The 17,531-nt window shown below is 31.6% G+C and overlaps 2 protein-coding genes across 2 annotated transcripts; one reads left to right on the top strand and one right to left on the bottom strand.

Moving 5' to 3' along the window:
- Positions 1-604: 604 nt before the first annotated feature.
- On the bottom strand, positions 605-2,379 carry LOC129873736 (transcription factor RAX3). The gene is made up of 3 exons (XM_055948903.1): positions 1,969-2,379; positions 1,626-1,755; positions 605-1,476 (listed from the first exon to the last, which is right to left on the bottom strand). The coding sequence occupies exons 1-3, from the start codon at positions 2,102-2,104 to the stop codon at positions 744-746; spliced, it is 999 nt and encodes a 332-aa protein (XP_055804878.1). The 5' UTR covers positions 2,105-2,379; the 3' UTR covers positions 605-743.
- Positions 2,380-10,861: 8,482 nt separating this feature from the next.
- LOC129873639 (branched-chain amino acid aminotransferase 2, chloroplastic-like) lies at positions 10,862-17,232 on the top strand. The gene is made up of 10 exons (XM_055948766.1): positions 10,862-11,087; positions 11,245-11,330; positions 12,093-12,270; positions 12,415-12,591; positions 12,676-12,807; positions 13,525-13,623; positions 14,141-14,257; positions 14,928-15,023; positions 16,481-16,593; positions 16,770-17,232. The coding sequence occupies exons 1-10, from the start codon at positions 10,950-10,952 to the stop codon at positions 16,885-16,887; spliced, it is 1,254 nt and encodes a 417-aa protein (XP_055804741.1). The 5' UTR covers positions 10,862-10,949; the 3' UTR covers positions 16,888-17,232.
- The last annotated feature ends 299 nt before the right edge of the window (positions 17,233-17,531 follow it).

The following is a 17,531-nucleotide window of genomic DNA, read 5'->3' as shown; positions in this document are numbered from 1 at the left end:
CTGCCATTTATTTGATACCCTACATGCTAAAGCCAATCAGGTCTTGTCCAAAACTTCAAAGTACCTTTCCAACTTTCATTGCCATTTGCCTTTTCCAATGGGGATTATCTCAAAATGCTTTTGTCGTACATACACTTCAAACTCTATGGACCATATGTATTAAACTGAATCATGATCACTTAATTAATTTATCATATATTTAACTCTTATGTCCAAAAATCACTATAGAAAACTGGAAAGGAGGACCTAGTGGATGCACGATTCGAGGAGCTTAAGTGTCACGAATTTGATCGAATCTATTTTGATTTAAAATTTTTATTTATCTTAAAAATCAATGTAACATATATAAATTATAATTTTAAAACTCAATAACATAAAAATATTAGAATTTAGAATTCATAAAGCTTCAGATCCTAACTTTGCTTCGGATGATCCCTATAAATTAAACTAGCACTGCAGGTCTCTATCTATAGGATATATACCATACTCACAACAACCATATGAGCAATATGAGCTAGTGCAAAAGAAATCTAATAAAGCATAACACGTACAACAAAAAAATATGTGCACATATATCGAGGAAATACAAAGAATTTTAACACTGTAGTAGTAATCAAGTCATATGAAAGTGATAGTAGAAAGTAACCAAACATATCTCTAAGTTTCAGTGAATATGCACCATACTGAAAAGTTGACTGAAACTAGGAAAGTTACATAATATATATATGGCTAAAATTAATGTTTTACTGTTTCAACAACCCCTGGTACCTTGGCTCTTCAAATACATAATAGGGTGATACGGTTTCGAATACTGACGGAGGGTAATTAACAAGAGGACTCAATTCTTCCCAGCTTGTACTTTGATCTTGTGATGTGGTGCTAATAGTGCTACTATTGACCATTTCCAATACACTTTTATCTACTTGCTGAGAATGAGTAGTACTAGTACTGTTGAGTGCGTCATGATCCAGCCCAACGGAAATATTGTAATTACTATACTCTGGCAAACCGTTGTTGATATCTCCGTTACTAGGGTAACAGCCATTGCTTATCATCACTGAAGAATTACAAGTATTGCCATTTACGAGATTCATTGATGCAAGCTGATTGTTGGACCTAATTTGACACAATTGATCTTGGGAGAAATAAACCTGATCAGTACTGGAATATTGAAAGTTGTGGCTGTTTGCACTGCTGCTTTCTGCCAGGTCATGATTTTGTGGTGCAATTAGTGTAGAGAAGAGTATTTGTTGTGAAGGCCAAGTATATGCATTATTGATAATTTGATGAGTAGCAAAGAAATTGTCGTGTTCCTTCATCATCTCTAGCTTATTATGATTAATGTATCCAGTCCGTGGCCGATGATCCTTTCGCTGCTTATTGCATAGTAGTAGTTTTTTCTTCAGCCTTGTGTTCCAGTAGTTCTTGATGTCATTATCCGTTCGCCCAGGTAATTGTGCAGCAATAATTGACCATCTTTGATATTGAAAAATTGTAGTAACATGTTAATGAATTATCGATCAAGATGCTTTAATTACCTTATAGAAAGAGAATAAATTACTTATACAATAGCCTTGACTGAGGGTAGCCTTGGAATTGAAAAATAAGTGATGCATAGATATTACCTACTGCCAATACTCATGTAGAGAGTGCAGATTATGTTGTCTTCCTCATCGGTGAACTCTCCGTGCTTGATGTTTGGCCGGAGATAATTCAACCATCTAAGCCGACAACTCTTCCCGCATCTCTTGAGACCTAATTATAAATCAAATAAAAACAATATGAATTATAAATTAAACCTCAATTTGTTCAAATAGAAGCATGATCATATAGAAATTAATGTTCGAATGGTAGCTAGTAGGACTTACGACTATGATAATAAAATTAAGTAAAATAAAACTAGTGTATATTATCTTGTCATTTTAAGCTTTTAGATGAATTTGATCACATAATTTCGTTGTTACTCACCGACTTTTTGGGGAAGGGTAATCCAATTACCACCAGTTCCATGTTGCTCAATATAGGCCTTGAGTTTGGAATCTTCTTCAGGTGACCATGGTCCTCTCTTGACATTGGCTTTGTCACAGCAGGGAGCTCTACCCATTTTGATCTCTAGTTGCTGACTCTTTTCTCTGAATATTAGTTAATCTCTTTATATATATATATATATATATATATATATATATATATATATATATAGAAGGTAGCAAGATAGATGAAAGAGGGAAAAGATATATTGAGAGACTATAATAGCTGGAGAAGGAGAGACATGGGGATGGGAATGATTACCGGCTTTTTCAATAAAGTGGAAATGGAAAAAGAGAGTAGTCTTTATTTGAGATTAAAATAATAACGCAATTTGAATGCCAGAAGAGTAGTATCAAATGTTTTCTCATTGTCTTACTTAGTTTATACGAATCTATACATATATTTATATATATATATACCATCATGCAATTCATGATCCCCCTATTGTTCACACACACACACACACTGGTACGGTGTCAATGTAAAGTTAGATCCTGAACGTTTATTTTTTAATTTGGTGTGTATATAATACTTGGACATATACGGTTCCGATCAATGGAGTACATAGTATATATGAACTTAGTAGTGTATGCATATAATGATCTAAAAATGAATGTCATCCTAGCTGTGTGTGGAAATTTAAGATGGTAATTTATTTAACTCTTGTATTCTATTAATTATTGTTGAAAAGTAAAGATAGAAAGAAAAATTAATATTATCTCAAAAAGTTATGATTTCAATTTTATCTAAAATTAAGGCCGAGTAGCGGAGTAGTAAGGTATGTATGTTATATAACTTTCTTATTGTTATATTACTTACCTCTACTATTATTTAAGTCATAATTAGCTGTGATTTTCATGCAGACTTTCCCCTGAGTACTAATTATATTCGAGAATATCTTAAGGGGCCAAATAGTAATATGTTGAATTCTCTCCAACATGAGGTCGTTTAGTCCCGTTCGCTTCAAACTCTAGTAGGAACATTTCGATGGGGGGCTACTGTTTGCAAAGTCCTTTTTTGTCCCTATCATGAATATTTGAGGTACATCTATTTCCTCTGATACCTCACACCTTGCTAGTTATCCATATAAAGGGACTTAGACATATGATACGACACAACGTAACACATATATACACCCGATGTTCCTAGGATAAACAGTTGAATCTCAAGCTTTAAAGACAAGTCTAATAAGCTAGTAGTAATACAGTGTTTTCCACTCATCATCCAATTGAATATTTACCTCCTATTGAACTGCGAAACTTTTGTCTCAGAACATATGGTACATGTAAAGACATAAAGAAACAATTGCATGATGCTCTGTCTAGGCCTCTAATTTAGGAACAATAATAATCTGAGACAAGCTGATAATGGAAGGAAGATACATCACAATTAATCCTGTATATATGAATGTCCATATCCTCTTATTTTAGAAGAGGCGATCGAAAAGGAATTTAAGATTAAAATACTGTCCACTAACACATCTTATGCCAGAATTGCCGTCATCGAAATTGACCGTTGTTGTCCCTACTTTCCTATGGTTGATGTGGTAATTTCTTGGACGTCGTCTTCAGCTTTCAAGTTTTAAACTTCAATAATAAAAAGTGATTCATTTTTTTCAAAGTAAGATTATAAAATGAAGAACTCAAGCTTACCAATCTTTGGTTTTCCCGCAGTACTGTACGTCGGTATAGATGTTTATCTTCAACTTTAAAACAAGGGAAAAAATAATTAGGTGGAGTTTGGTTAAATTGTTTTGAAGAATATCATTTGCACATTTTTGAAAGAGTTCCACATCGGTCAATTCAAGAAATGAGTAATCATATAGTTTGAACAACATTCATTTTTTGAGATTGTACAAAGATTCATTGATTAACATGGTATTAGAGTAGAATTTATTTCAATTTTCATTGAGGAGATGTGAAAGAGTCTAACATCGGCTATTCAAAAGATGAGTGGTCTCTTTAATATGATTTGAGCAATCCTCATATCTTAAGTTAGCTTACTTTTGGAGTTGAATTGAACTCAAGATTAATGGCTTAACGAAAAGAAAAGTTTGAAATTTTATACAATAAATCATATCAATCAAAAGCCAAGAAAAGGAAGAAAAAAATCAACTTTTACAAAACAAAAAACTACTCTGGAAGAGTCAAATATACGACTTTGTCAAAAGCAGAGGATGAAAACAATGTATAGGAAATTAGTAATTAAGAAGTATTAGTTGTCTTAAGACTTGTACTTCGTTTTCCAATTAGAACAATTTTAATTTGAGTTCTAGGTGATCAACCACAATCTTAGAACTCCTACTGATTATAATTAGTATTCCTCTATCTAGTCACAATTTTGAGTAATTTCCTTAATCAAGGATGTCATAAACTGCAAATTTAATTCTTAGTGTCTCTTAAAACATCTGAGCTTAGTAGCAACATTTCTTTTGCGTAAGGTCAACGTTAGAGTTTGTCGTGAATTTTCTATTTTAACTGAATCCTACTGTAATTTTCTATTTCATACAAAAACAAGTGGTGTAGTCATTTATAAAATCTTGCTTAGGAGGAGATATTTCTCCCAATAGTTTTTATACTTTCTTTTAAATTATTTTTTTCGTATGTAGGTCAATTGATCAAATCATATTAATGATTATGCTTCTTTTGATATTGATTTATTTATCGTCCAATTTATTATTATAATTGTTAAATTCCGTCAAGACGTCAGTTGCTTCCTTTCTACAATATAGTGTATTATCAAGGGAAGAAGTCACGTAACACCTGGAGTGCAGCTATAAAACAATGGAAATTAAGTTGTTCGGTACATGGTTCCTGCACACAAAGGTAAGGAGTAAGAAAAAGTCCATCCTAAAAGTAATTAATATAATTATTGGTTTCCATACTATAAACATTGGATAAGAATGTCTCAAACATGAGAGAGAATATATGGTGGTCGCCCACTCCATAGACCGTTTCCTTCTTTCTTTGTTGAAAAACCTTAATCTTCTATTTAACAATGTTTTAATTTTCACGAATCATTAACTTTATGAACTGGATTATTGTACATAAAATATTTTCAAAACAGTGAAATTCAACAGTCATTTCTAGGTAAATGATATAATAAAAAGCCACCTTTGACTTGTTGTAATTTCATCGCCCAAAGTCAGTCTTATTTGGTGTTCATACACCTTTTATAAGTCTGTCTCTGTACGTATAGTTTTTTTTTCTACATTTTGTTTTCTCGTGGTTTTGGTGAAGATGACTTTGATTTTTCCCCCTCTTGTTATGACTTGGAGTGGACTTTTCACAAGCTTCCAAGTTCCAACGTTATTTTATTTCTCTTCTTTAAAACAGTAAATATTAGTGTCAAATAACGCAAATATTGCAAAAGTTTATGTGGCTGCAACCCTATTGATTGATCAACGCGAGTGAAGCTCTTATTTTACTTTGTATGCGGAGATTTCAGAATTAGTTAAGGGACTGTGTTGGAGGTTTCGTAAAATCGCACCGATCTACGAGAGGAGGAGCTGATAGATGAGTGAGAAGATTTGTGTAGGTTTGTCCTCATTGTATTGGTGAAAAGACAAAAGAAAACATGAACTAGACGGAGCAAGAAAAATAATGAGGAAAGGAATAATGATCCAGGTGTATACAATTTTTTTTTAAAAAAGTAAGAAGAATATGATCTACATTGATAGTAAAGTTTTTAGATCATTTTAGCTCACGCGAAAAAAAATGAAGAAGAGATAAAAGATAAAATTACATAGATGAAATTTTACATTGACAGTAAACTCAAACAGTTTAAAATTTTACAAGTGAAACTCAAGCACTTATTTGAGAATTTTACCTGTTTGATAGTGTAACGATATGATGGCCTTTTGGTGGAGAATTAAGGGTGGAATGTATGTGGACTTCCCAAAAGGAGAGCCCAATTAACTTCATATTGGACTACAGCGCCAATTCGGATCGAGCTCGGTCTGTTTTGTTTCATTTTGTAAATAGCAACGTTTTCAATTAGTGAACAACTTAACAGGAAATTACGGATTCACTCTTTTGGAACAGACAAATGAATATGCTAAAAGGCTAAGCTTTTAAATACGAGACATCAACTATTACACTGTCGTGTTATTTTCAAATCAATTCATAGATAGAGTGATTTGTTCAGATAGGTCGAAAGAGATTGAGAGAAAACCTCTCAAAATTATAAAGCTTAATAATAAGTATTTAACTTCCATCATTTCAATTTAATTGCTGAAACGAGTGACACTTTATCTGCTTTCATAGAAACAAGTTAAAAGTTAGAATAACTAATTTCTAGTGATTGGAATTGAAATATCGTACTAAAAATTTCTAGTTTTTGAGAATCATTATAGTTAAATTTCCAGTTTAATAATTCGTATTTGACTAGAAATATAGTAATAACTACATAACTTATTCATATAAAAAAATTGCAGCTTGATTCTTAACGCTGTGTGTGTGTAAATCCATCCAACTTGTCTTCTGCAACTACATAGGCTCACACTCGTTGCTAGGCAGGACAAACCCTGCATTATTTGCTTGTCCATCTGCATGGTTCGTCCCATTTTAAGAATTCACAATATCCTTGGGCTCCCTGGTGTATTACCTCTGGAAAATCATCTCACCAAACCCAAACTTAGACACCCATTTGTACCTTCCACCAGCTCGTTTAAATTATTATTCCAGAGATTTCAATTTATGTTTCTTACTTTTTTATTTAGTTTGTTTAAAGAAGAATATATTTTTTTCTTTTTACAATTTTTGACATGACATGTGTATGACCATGAGACTAATTGATATTTGATACATTCTAAATATCTTTGGTTTAAGATCATGATGTTCAAAAGTCTTCTTCTTTTTTTAACTTCATCTCAAATCGAAATCAGACGAATAAATTGAATCAAATAGAGTATGATTTTGATAAATCGCCTTCTTGTGCTGAATATATGGAAGGAACAAACGTAGTAGTAGGGGTGTACATGGACGGAGTTAGTTCGGATTTTTTAAATACCAAACCAAATTATTTGTTTCGTAATTTTAAATCCATAAACCAAACTAAACTGATGAAATTTAAGTTTTTTGACCTCAAATTTTTTGGATTTTTTTTTTCCAGATTTCTCGGGTTTTTTGAGTTTTCCCAGTAAAGTATTTATACAAAAATATAATTAACTTGTGTTTCAAATACTTCTTTAATCCTGCCAAATACAATTATCTAATGTATCTCTTAAGAAAATAGCACAAATATAATATGATTGATGATGCAAAAATATTCAACAAAAATAATAATGTAATCACATAAAACAAATATTGCAAATAGATAAGTCAAGATGAAAATAGTTATAATTTTAAATTACTAAATCATGCAAAAATAAGTCTAATAAGTATTAATTATATGACTAAACATTAAAGAAGACTAAAATTAGGTTATGTGTTTCAATTATCTAAACCAATCTATGTATAATATAAAGGAAAAACATAGACAAAGTGACGTGGCACCTCTATATGGCCTCCATTTGCATTTATTTTTTTCTCCTCTTTGGGGCTTTTTTTTCTTATTTAAATTAATTATTATATTGTTAAAGTAAATTATTTAATTTATTACAAATAAATATTTTATTGATGAAGGAACATTTAGAACAGATACTCTTCATATGTCAATTTACAAGAAGTAATTATTCATAACTCGCGTATCTTTAATTTCTATTCTTAATAATTACCCATCATTTACACCTCCTTAATTTTTACTTTTAATAATATTCATAATCCCCATAATTTTCATGTTCATAACCTCCAAACTTTAATTTGTAAGTTTATGGTGTCTTGTGGTATTCCTCTATTTACCTATATAAATTCATATTGAGTTTTATGAACATTCACATTCAAGATTATCATTTCTTCTCTTCGTCATATTGATTTGTGAATGGAATAACATGTAACAAAAAAGAATTATATGAAGAAAGAAATATTTTTTTTTCAAGTCTTTTTTTTTTTATTTTCTCTATTTTGCCTATATAAATTCATATCTAGTTTCATGGAAATTCACATTCAAGATTATCCTTTCTCTTATTCAATATATTGGTTTGTGATTTAATTCACGTACAACAATAAAGAAGTACGTGAAGGTAAGAAAATTTTTATTCTCGAGTCTTTCTTTTTATCTTTATGTACTTTTATGCTTTCTTAATATTTTATTATTTTATGTATTATCATCCTACAAGCAAGTAACATAGTAATTGTTTTCTCTAACAATCAGTTTGCACTCTACACTAACATTATAGTCACATACTGTAGTTTGTTTACAATATTTATTAGACTCAAAGAGATGATTATTGTTTATTGTCAGTACAATTGTAAAAATAATTTGTAGATATTTTGTATAGTTTAGATTCCTTTCTTTTGATATGATTATTTTTTAATGGTATAATATATTATTTATTCATAACTATGTTTAAATTTCTTATTCCATTTGTAGCATATGATGAAGAGTTTGACATAGCTAGGGAGCAGAATATGGTGATGGATATACTTGCAAAGGAAAATGGTAGAAGAAAAACTGTTTTTGACGATTAATTAGGAATTACTTTTGCTATATTTTTTTTTCAACTCTGGATTGTATTAATAACTTAGCTGAATGTATTGAAAATACTACTCATTTGGTCTTTACTAACCTACTTTTTTTTTTGTAATGAAGCACAATTAATATAATTATTCAATTTCAATAAAAAAAAAACTATAATGATCAGGAGTTTCATTTTTATTATGCTCACAAAAAAATATATTATAAAATAAAATACTAATTCTATGATTCATTTTTTTTGTTTTGCGTACATTACAATTTATTTTCATCACTATTCTTTTTTGTTTGAAATGTATTTATATATATTTTTTATTTTTAATTACTTTGTCAATGTAACGGCGTAAGTTATTTATATATTTTTTATATGTCTTAATAACATAACTAAAAAAATCCATCATCTATATATTATATAATTGGAGTTTTTGAAATAATAAGGTGACACATCCACCGATCACTTATTATTATTTTTGTTCATTTTTTATCCACACTCCCCCATCTCCTTATTTTCACATTCATTAATTTATTATTACAAATAAAATCAATGCATGATTAGTAATATATTTAATGATTCATATCTCTTCATATTACTTGTAACTTCCACTCTTAAATATTTTTATAATTTTTGTGTCTTTTATTTTCATAGTATTTTAAATATTAAATTAATGTTTAGAAATTATTATAAACGAATGTTATAATAAAGACACAACGATGAAATTTAATTTTTTACGAAATCAGAATTTGTATATAGAATTAATTACTCTTACAAAAGATAGAGAAAATTAAAATACAATATTTTAATGCAGAATAGTATATTGTTATTTCAAAATATGGTCTCTTATTCCATTTACTTTACCACAATAAATATTTTGTTTTACTATATACATATGAATAGTTTGCACTTAAAAAGATGCAAAAAATATATTCTATTTTGTATATTGAAAAAAGACAAAAAAATCTATCATATCGCAGATGAACAGAAATATCAATATTATTTATATATCCGACATTAATCTGAATTTAACTATTATATACTATTTTATATCATTTAAGAATTATATATATATATATATAATATAGCCGCGCGAAGCGCAAATAATTTCACTAGTATATAATTAAAGAAAAAATATTTAACATTAATTATTGTCATTCTTTGCATTGAGTTGATTTTCTATATCAACAGTAGTATTGATTTTATTTTGATTTGAGCTTTATCAGAGTTACTAATATCTATAATTTTTATTGGACTATTCAAAATTCTAAATTAAACTTGAAATAATATTGTTAAAATATAAAACTATGAAAAAGTAAAAGGTATATTTATAAATTATATCAAAATAAATATATTTATGTATAAAATAATTTTTAAAAATTATATATATGATATCGGATTGGTTTGATCTCGAATTGACTTTTTAAAGTTAAAACCAAACGAACCTAATATAATTGAATTTTTTTCTTCAATACCAAATCAAATCACTAATTAATTTTTGATTTAATGCGATTTTCAGTTTGGTTTTATTGACGGAGGTAGTAGTACTTTTTCTCCCCTTGTTTGCCAGATATATTCGGAGAACTTTTATAATCAAAATGAGTTACTCCAAAATAGTATTGGGCCTCTAAAGTGTACCCCTGACCGTAAAAGGTCCAATCCCCGAGTTGGGCCGCTGAAGCATCACGATCCGGTTCATTGACCCCAACAGACTAATTGATCCACTCGGTCTCCATTTAAATATTTAAACTAGATTTTAATAAACCATACTACTAATTAATTTTTGGAAAAATTACTTAATTGAGTGCTTTTTAAAAATTAATTATTGATTTTAGCGATATTTTTTATTTATTACCATTTATAACAATATATAACAATATTATGATAAATCTACACTTGTATTAAAAGTGAATTATGCATACAATATAAATGTATTATAAGTGTTTTAAAATATATATTATGTTTGTGTAGTAAGAAACTAAGTCTATTATATATTATAAGTCTATTAAAATATGTGATAAATGTATTATCCATTTATAAAATTTATATTATATATGTTTTATAAATAGTTTTCTACAATATGTATTAAAACTGTATTATAAATGTATTATAAGTGTTCAGTAAAATTATTTTTTTATTGCTAAAAATGATAAATCTTTTTTTAATATTATATATTTATATAAGTTTCTTGATTTTTATGATTGAAGTTTTTGGCGGATAGATCCGTAAAAAGCCTAGTCAGCACATATAATAGTAAGGAACTTGGGATTTTGCAAGAGTTAACAAAACACATTTGTCAATTTTTAACGCCGGACGGGGCAAGGAGGGCTGAGCAGAGAGATAACACAAAGGCTAAATGGAGAGCGCCGCCGTGTTTGCGGGCCTTTACCCTAATCCCGGTCACCATAACCACCTTATTGGTTCATCACGAACTGCTATTAAGCTTCTTCCTCTTTCCATCGATAAAAGCCATTTTTGTCCGCTCCATCTCAAGGTTTTTTCTTACCTTCAGCTATTCAAATCTCATTTTCTCGTTTGTTTTGATTGAAACTGATGCTTCTTTATGGTTACCTGTGTGTATGATGTTAGCTTTATGCGTCTAGATTTTGTGTAGATTTGGTTGACTTTGTGTGTTGGAATTTGTATTGCAGCTTCAGAAGCAGTCGCATTTTACTTCTTATATTGATAATAGTGCCATAAACAGTGGAAATTCATTTCGTGTGGCCTCTCCTGCAAGGTATTTAGCTTTTCTTCGACCAGTTTTATTTCTTTTAGTTTTAGGATTCAGATGCCCTGCTTCTAAAACATAGATACCAAATTGTTATGCTGTTCACTACTTTGTTAATGGTGAATTGTTGTAAAATATTGTAGACTATTTGATTTTAGTGCTAGGAAATAGAAAAATATCATGTCACGAATTGTTGATACTCAGTTATAAATTTTTGGGTTATGTCTGTTCCCTAGATGCTTTTTAGTTACCACATTGGTAAGAACCAGCCAAAACATAGAAATTCGTAGGTATTGTGTGTTCTCAAGCTGCATTGAAGTGACTACAACCTACATTTCACAAAGACGCAACCACTTTTTCCTTCTTCGATATGATTTATTTGAGAGAGAGAGAAAGAGAGATTGGACTCAGAATATGCTATATCACTGTAGATGTCTAAGATTATACTTTTTTTGAAGGGCAAAAATGCCTTAACATGTTAATCAACGCTCTAAAGGACAACGTTCATGGACTGTATGTATTCACATATAGGAAGGGATGTAATGTTTCCCAATCTGGGCAAACCTTCCCTCTAATGCAAGTACCACAAGAATACATCAATTAAAAGGAAAACAACAACTTCATGTTGGAGCTTGCTGACTTAGATAAGTCAAATGCAGTTTCCGTGGGTTGTAAAGTTCTTAATGTACAGATAATCTATGAACTATGAAGTGGCTCTAGATCCCTTGCATTGCTTCCCCAATAATTGATAAAAGCTCTGTTTTATAACAGCAACGTAGCATTTGAATTAGCCGACATCGATTGGGACAACCTTGGCTTTGGCTTTATGCCTACTGATTATATGTATAGCATGAAATGCTCTCAAGGTGAAAACTTTTCTAAGGGTGAATTACAGCGTTTCGGTAACATTGAGTTGAGTCCATCTGCTGGAATATTAAATTATGGTCAGGTTAGTTTTTCCCTTTTGTATTATGATGGCATCTGAAGAAACCTTTTTTAGTCTTAAATATATTTCTTGTTTGCTATTCATTTGAATGATTACAGTTTTACTTCATGTGTCAGACTTACTGAAAATGGTTGGAAATATTAATAGGGATTGTTTGAAGGTTTAAAAGCATATCGAAAACATGACGGCAATATATTGTTGTTTCGACCCGAGGAAAATGCAACGCGTTTGAAGATGGGTGCTGAACGTATGTGTATGCCTTCACCCTCTGTTGAACAGTTTCTGGAAGCAGTGAAAGCCACTGTTTTAGCGAATGAAAGATGGGTAATATGTCCCTTCAATCTTAATTAGAAACTATGTTATTGAGTGTCTTGTGCCCACTAGATTCATTTACTTTGCTTACTTCAGATTCCTCCTCCCGGTAAAGGTTCATTATACATAAGACCTCTGCTTATGGGGAGTGGAGCTGTCCTTGGTCTTGCTCCAGCTCCTGAGTACACATTTCTGATTTATGTATCACCTGTTGGAAATTATTTTAAGGTATTTTCTCTAAATCCCTGCCATTTTTAATTTATACTTACTAATGCTATTGTTGTATCTTCTCTTTTTAGTGATTGCTTTTGCTAGTTTCTGCATGTCAATATCCGAAGTACAGTGTGTAGACTATTCAAAGTTTGAAATGTAGTTAATATGTCTTCATTAATTTGATAATTTTTTACTAAGGCTCATCAGAAAAGCTAGAATTATTATGTAAGAATGTATACTATATCAGAATAATTATTTTTTATGAAGATATATTAGATTAGTCATTTGAATAACTTCAACTAGCTTTGAGATCTTGAACTTGAGTGTGGTGTACCACTTTTCAAAACAAAGAAAAGAAACTTTAGTGTGGTATGTAAGTTTTAACATGATGGATTCTAGCATATAATAGGGACTGCCAAGAAGAGAGTGTTTGAAGAGGTGAGAAACTTATCAAAAGTAATACTATCTTTTTGAGAAATGCAAATGTGAAAAAGTTGACTGCAAGACAATATCACAACCGAAAACACCAAATAGTTTGGTGTCCATGGTCCAGAATTTAGAAAGTACCGAACGATTGTCGATTTGTTGTTGAACATCAAAACTCAAGTGTGCATGGTAGTCTCTTGCTATAAACTTTCATGTCTATGTTTCAGACCTTTCGATGATCATATTGTACGGCAGGTCCCTCTCTCAGATCACTCTTTTCCTTTTCCCTTTTTTCTTTTTCCGCAGGAAGGTTTGGCACCAATAAATTTGGTAGTTGAGACTGAAATGCACCGTGCAACACCTGGCGGTACTGGAGGTGTCAAGACTATTGGAAATTATGCTGCAGTAAGCTAGCCTTATGGACAACCTTTAGTTTATTTAAGTTGCAGTACAAGTTTTATCTTCTGACGCCTTAATTGGAGCCTTAGTTGCATTTCCTTCTTAGAGGTTGATGAGAATAAACATCCCTGAGTTCCCACTTGAGCTTTGCTATTCCTTCTGCATGTCATCATCATCCCTTTGTATTTCACCAAGACATATGATCAAATATTTTGCAATTAGCTTTCCCTTACACTTATATATCGAACAAGTTTATGAAGTCATTTTCTAGAATTGTTTGATCACTTACTTAGTTGACCTAACTGGAGTCGATCTCATTCCTTCATGCTTCTTAAATTTTCACTCTATGTCATTTATTCACATATATCCAAGGTGAAGAACATTATTCTAATACATGTAAAAAGAAATGAAAGATAGTTTCATGAGAAGAAATGCTACTTGCACCCTTCACTAATTATTTGATATTTTATCCAATCTGCCATCCTGAATGATTCCATGTTTCATCTTTGGGTTATAAATGTAGGTTCTGAAGGCACAGAGTGTTGCTAAAGCAAAAGGCTATTCCGATGTTCTGTACCTTGACTGTGTTCAGAAAAGATATCTCGAAGAGGTTTCCTCTTGCAATGTCTTTATTGTGAAGGTATAAAGTTAAACAAATATTGTGTGTCCTCATTGTAAGATATTTTGCTAGTGGTGGCTGAATGAGAATGTGACACTTGTTTTATTGAAGGATGACATAAGAACTTTATTTTTGAAGATGAGACAGGAATTTCTTTTCAAAACTTATCTTGCAAAGAATACTTTTATGTCTTTTTATATTTATTCTTTATGTACTGCTTATGAACATGTGTTTTTTATGCTTTAGATGGATTTTTGTAATTTTTTAGCATTTCAATTTTCACTATCTTTTTTCATAAATCTTGATTCTTGTATTTGAAAGTTTAACTCTTGAGCATATGATCGTTTATAACATAAACTTGGTATCGAAGAAAATAAAGTCTTATGATACGTGGAGCTATTATTTGTAATCCATTTAATTTTTTTTGGTAGTCTTAAAAGAAGAATTTGCTCGACGGATCACCCCAAAATAATGATCTTAGATTTCTTCTGTGTGCAAAATATTTTTCAAATATCTTAAAGATTTCACATGACTTACTATTATTTTATTCATTTGTCATACATGGATACTATGAGTTATTTGAACAATCTTCTTAATTTTTTTTTTGAAAGTGTAGATGAATCTTCTTTACTTAAAATGATGCAAGACTTTCACGTTAATGAAAACAACTATCTCGATATCATGTTCACAGGGTAATCTGATAGTAACTCCTGCAATTAAAGGAACCATTCTACCGGGAATTACACGAAAGAGCATAATCGACGTAGCTATTAGTCAAGGATTCCAGGTACCCAGTTTGTCTTCAACATAATATGTTTGGTGCTTATGCTAATGCTGGTTTAAGTGTTGTTTTATTTATTTATTTAGTGATTTTGGTATGAAAGAATTAAGACATCAATGTCTGCGCAAGTTGTCCCAGTCACCATCTTTATAAAAGAAATTAAGATGTTTGAAAGTCATTAGGAAATGGCCATTGTGATAAAAATTATCATGGTATTGGTCCTATTGGATTGTTATCCACCATTTCTGGGAGCATTTTGCCCCTGGTTGATGGTATTAAAAAGGTAAATTGCTCTGATTATTTTCCCTCTAAATTAGGTGCAAGAGTACCATTTTATCCTTCACTGTAGTTAGCATTGAGTAGCTTTTTCCAATTTCTCTTCCTCTTAGCTCCAGGCTCCAGCTATCCACTTCCCCACTACCATCTGGTCGCCATGCCCTCCCCCCCCCCCCCCCTGAATCCTTCCTTACCATCAGTGTCTTCCTTACATTGTACCAGTGCTGCTCTCCTCCTGATCCGTCTTACCCATCTTGCTTTGCAATCTCTGTTCGTCATCCTTCTTATCACTATTCCTCTCGTCTCCGCTGTCTTTTTTTCCTGGGGTTCATGACGCCCTCCACACCTTTTTATGTGGGGGGGCAGTGGGGTGGGTGAGGGATGGTCTTTCTTCCTCTTTTTTAATGCCTTCTCTTTTCCCCTATTCAATTTTCCCAATGTGCCTTTGACCTTTATTGATTTAAGAATTCTAATTCCAGGATGAATCAGAACTTATTCTGTTATGTTTGCGATAAACCATAGTCTAGATGGCTCTGAAGCATTATTGTGCTTACATAAACAAAACCAAATACAATCGAGATCAGTGAAATGTATATCAAGGAAGATTTAAATGGATAAGCATTAGTAATATTACAATTACGCCTCAATCCCAAGCATGTTAGGTTGAATGGTATACAAGCATTAGAAATATTGAGGATTGAATATTTGAGTGAAGTAACTCTACATTCTACATGGAGTGTTGATGGTTGAATATCCTTCATGGAGAACCATGTTTGCCAGTAGAATCACTGTCTCATGTAAACACCTGGTATGCCGTGTTTTTCTCATCACATCGATAAATCTACCTTCATTTTCTCATCCGTCAAAACCTTTGACGGATTATTCTAATTTAAGTGGAGAAGGATAGCGAATGGGCTCATTCTCCACTGAGTTTGGAACTGTTTGTCGTTGACCATTGGGGATCTCTCAGTTATCGAAAAAAAAGTCATTTTTTTCTATCTTGTGAGATTCAATCTGAGAACACTTGGAAGATTAGGTTCCTGCCATAATAACATTCACCTTATTATTAAGAATTGAATTTGGGAAAAGAATGTGATATCCACTGCATTTTTCCTTGTAATTGGTATACATAATAGGTCTTTTGTGTTGCATTACTACTATTCTGACGCTAGAATGTCAATATGTAGGTTGAGGAACGACAGGTGTCTGTGGACGAATTGCTCGATGCTGATGAAGTTTTCTGTACGGGAACTGCAGTGGTTGTATCTCCTGTTGGTAGCATTACTCATCAAGGGAGAAGGTATACATATTTTGTGATTTTGTTTTACCCTGCTGTTGCTGACTGATGAACTAATGCATCAGTTGATGATTCTTGTGTAATTGATTGTGAATGCGTGGATCTAATATGTGTTCTCTTATTTGCGGGTGCATCTTTTTGCTGTAATATAAGTTCTTATTAGAGAGTTATTCGTGCAGGGTAACATATGGAAATGATGGTGTTGGTCTTGTGTCGCAGCAGTTATACTCTGCACTTACCAGCCTACAAATGGGACTCTCAGAGGATAAGATGGGTTGGATTGTTGAGCTCAAATGAACTGTCCAACCAAACGGTAGTACTTTCCGTTGATGAAAAAATGTTTGACTGGAAGTTTTCAGACACTTGTGACCTAGAGTTTATCCTTGATCATTCATCCATGATGCGTGTCAAGTATATCTGTGTTTGATATGTATCCTCCATCTATACTTTCCGTTGATGAAAAAATGTTTGACTTGGAAGTTTTCAGACACTTGTGACCTAGAGTTTATCATTGATCATTCATCCATGATGCGTGTCAAGTATATCTGTGTTTGATATGTATCCTCCATCTATAAAATAGTCGTTTTCACCCCAAATTTGGTGATTTACTCATAGTAAAATGTTGTGATTTTGATTACTCAAGTTTCTCGTGTAGAATGAAAGGACAGCTTAACAGTGACTTGAATTTATGAATTCTCTACAAAATTCAGATTTGCGCGACACATAAGCGGGATGACAATCCATACTCTTATCCTTTCCATTTGAAAGACCGATACTTTTTAAGGCACTAAATCTCAGTGCAATAAAATGTGATAGATTACAATTATCAATGGGAAAACAGAGAAATTTGTCCTCAAATAAGTTTGAAAAGCTGACTTGCGCAGGTTGCTTACTGGAACACTATAGTCTCCGGTGATGATTCCATCAAACTAGACAAGATT

This window comes from Solanum dulcamara, chromosome 11 (genome assembly GCF_947179165.1).
Source record: "Solanum dulcamara chromosome 11, daSolDulc1.2, whole genome shotgun sequence".
In the NCBI taxonomy this organism is placed as follows: domain Eukaryota; kingdom Viridiplantae; phylum Streptophyta; class Magnoliopsida; order Solanales; family Solanaceae; genus Solanum; species Solanum dulcamara.
The sequence above is the reverse complement of the archived record's forward strand: the minus strand, read 5'-3'. Positions and strand labels throughout refer to the sequence as shown.

Excerpts from the sequence above, each read along its gene's own strand:
- LOC129873736 (XM_055948903.1), bottom strand. The coding sequence starts at position 2,104 with ATGGGTAGAGCTCCCTGCTGTGACAAAGCCAATGTCAAGAGAGGACCA. Across the intron at positions 1,756-1,968 it reads TACCCTTCCCCAAAAAGTCG|GTCTCAAGAGATGCGGGAAG; the intron begins GTGAGTAACAAC and ends ATTTATAATTAG. Across the intron at positions 1,477-1,625 it reads TACATGAGTATTGGCAGTAG|ATGGTCAATTATTGCTGCAC; the intron begins GTAATATCTATG and ends TCAATATCAAAG.
- LOC129873639 (XM_055948766.1), top strand. The coding sequence starts at position 10,950 with ATGGAGAGCGCCGCCGTGTTTGCGGGCCTTTACCCTAATCCCGGTCAC. Across the intron at positions 11,088-11,244 it reads TTTGTCCGCTCCATCTCAAG|CTTCAGAAGCAGTCGCATTT; the intron begins GTTTTTTCTTAC and ends TTTGTATTGCAG. Across the intron at positions 11,331-12,092 it reads CGTGTGGCCTCTCCTGCAAG|CAACGTAGCATTTGAATTAG; the intron begins GTATTTAGCTTT and ends GTTTTATAACAG.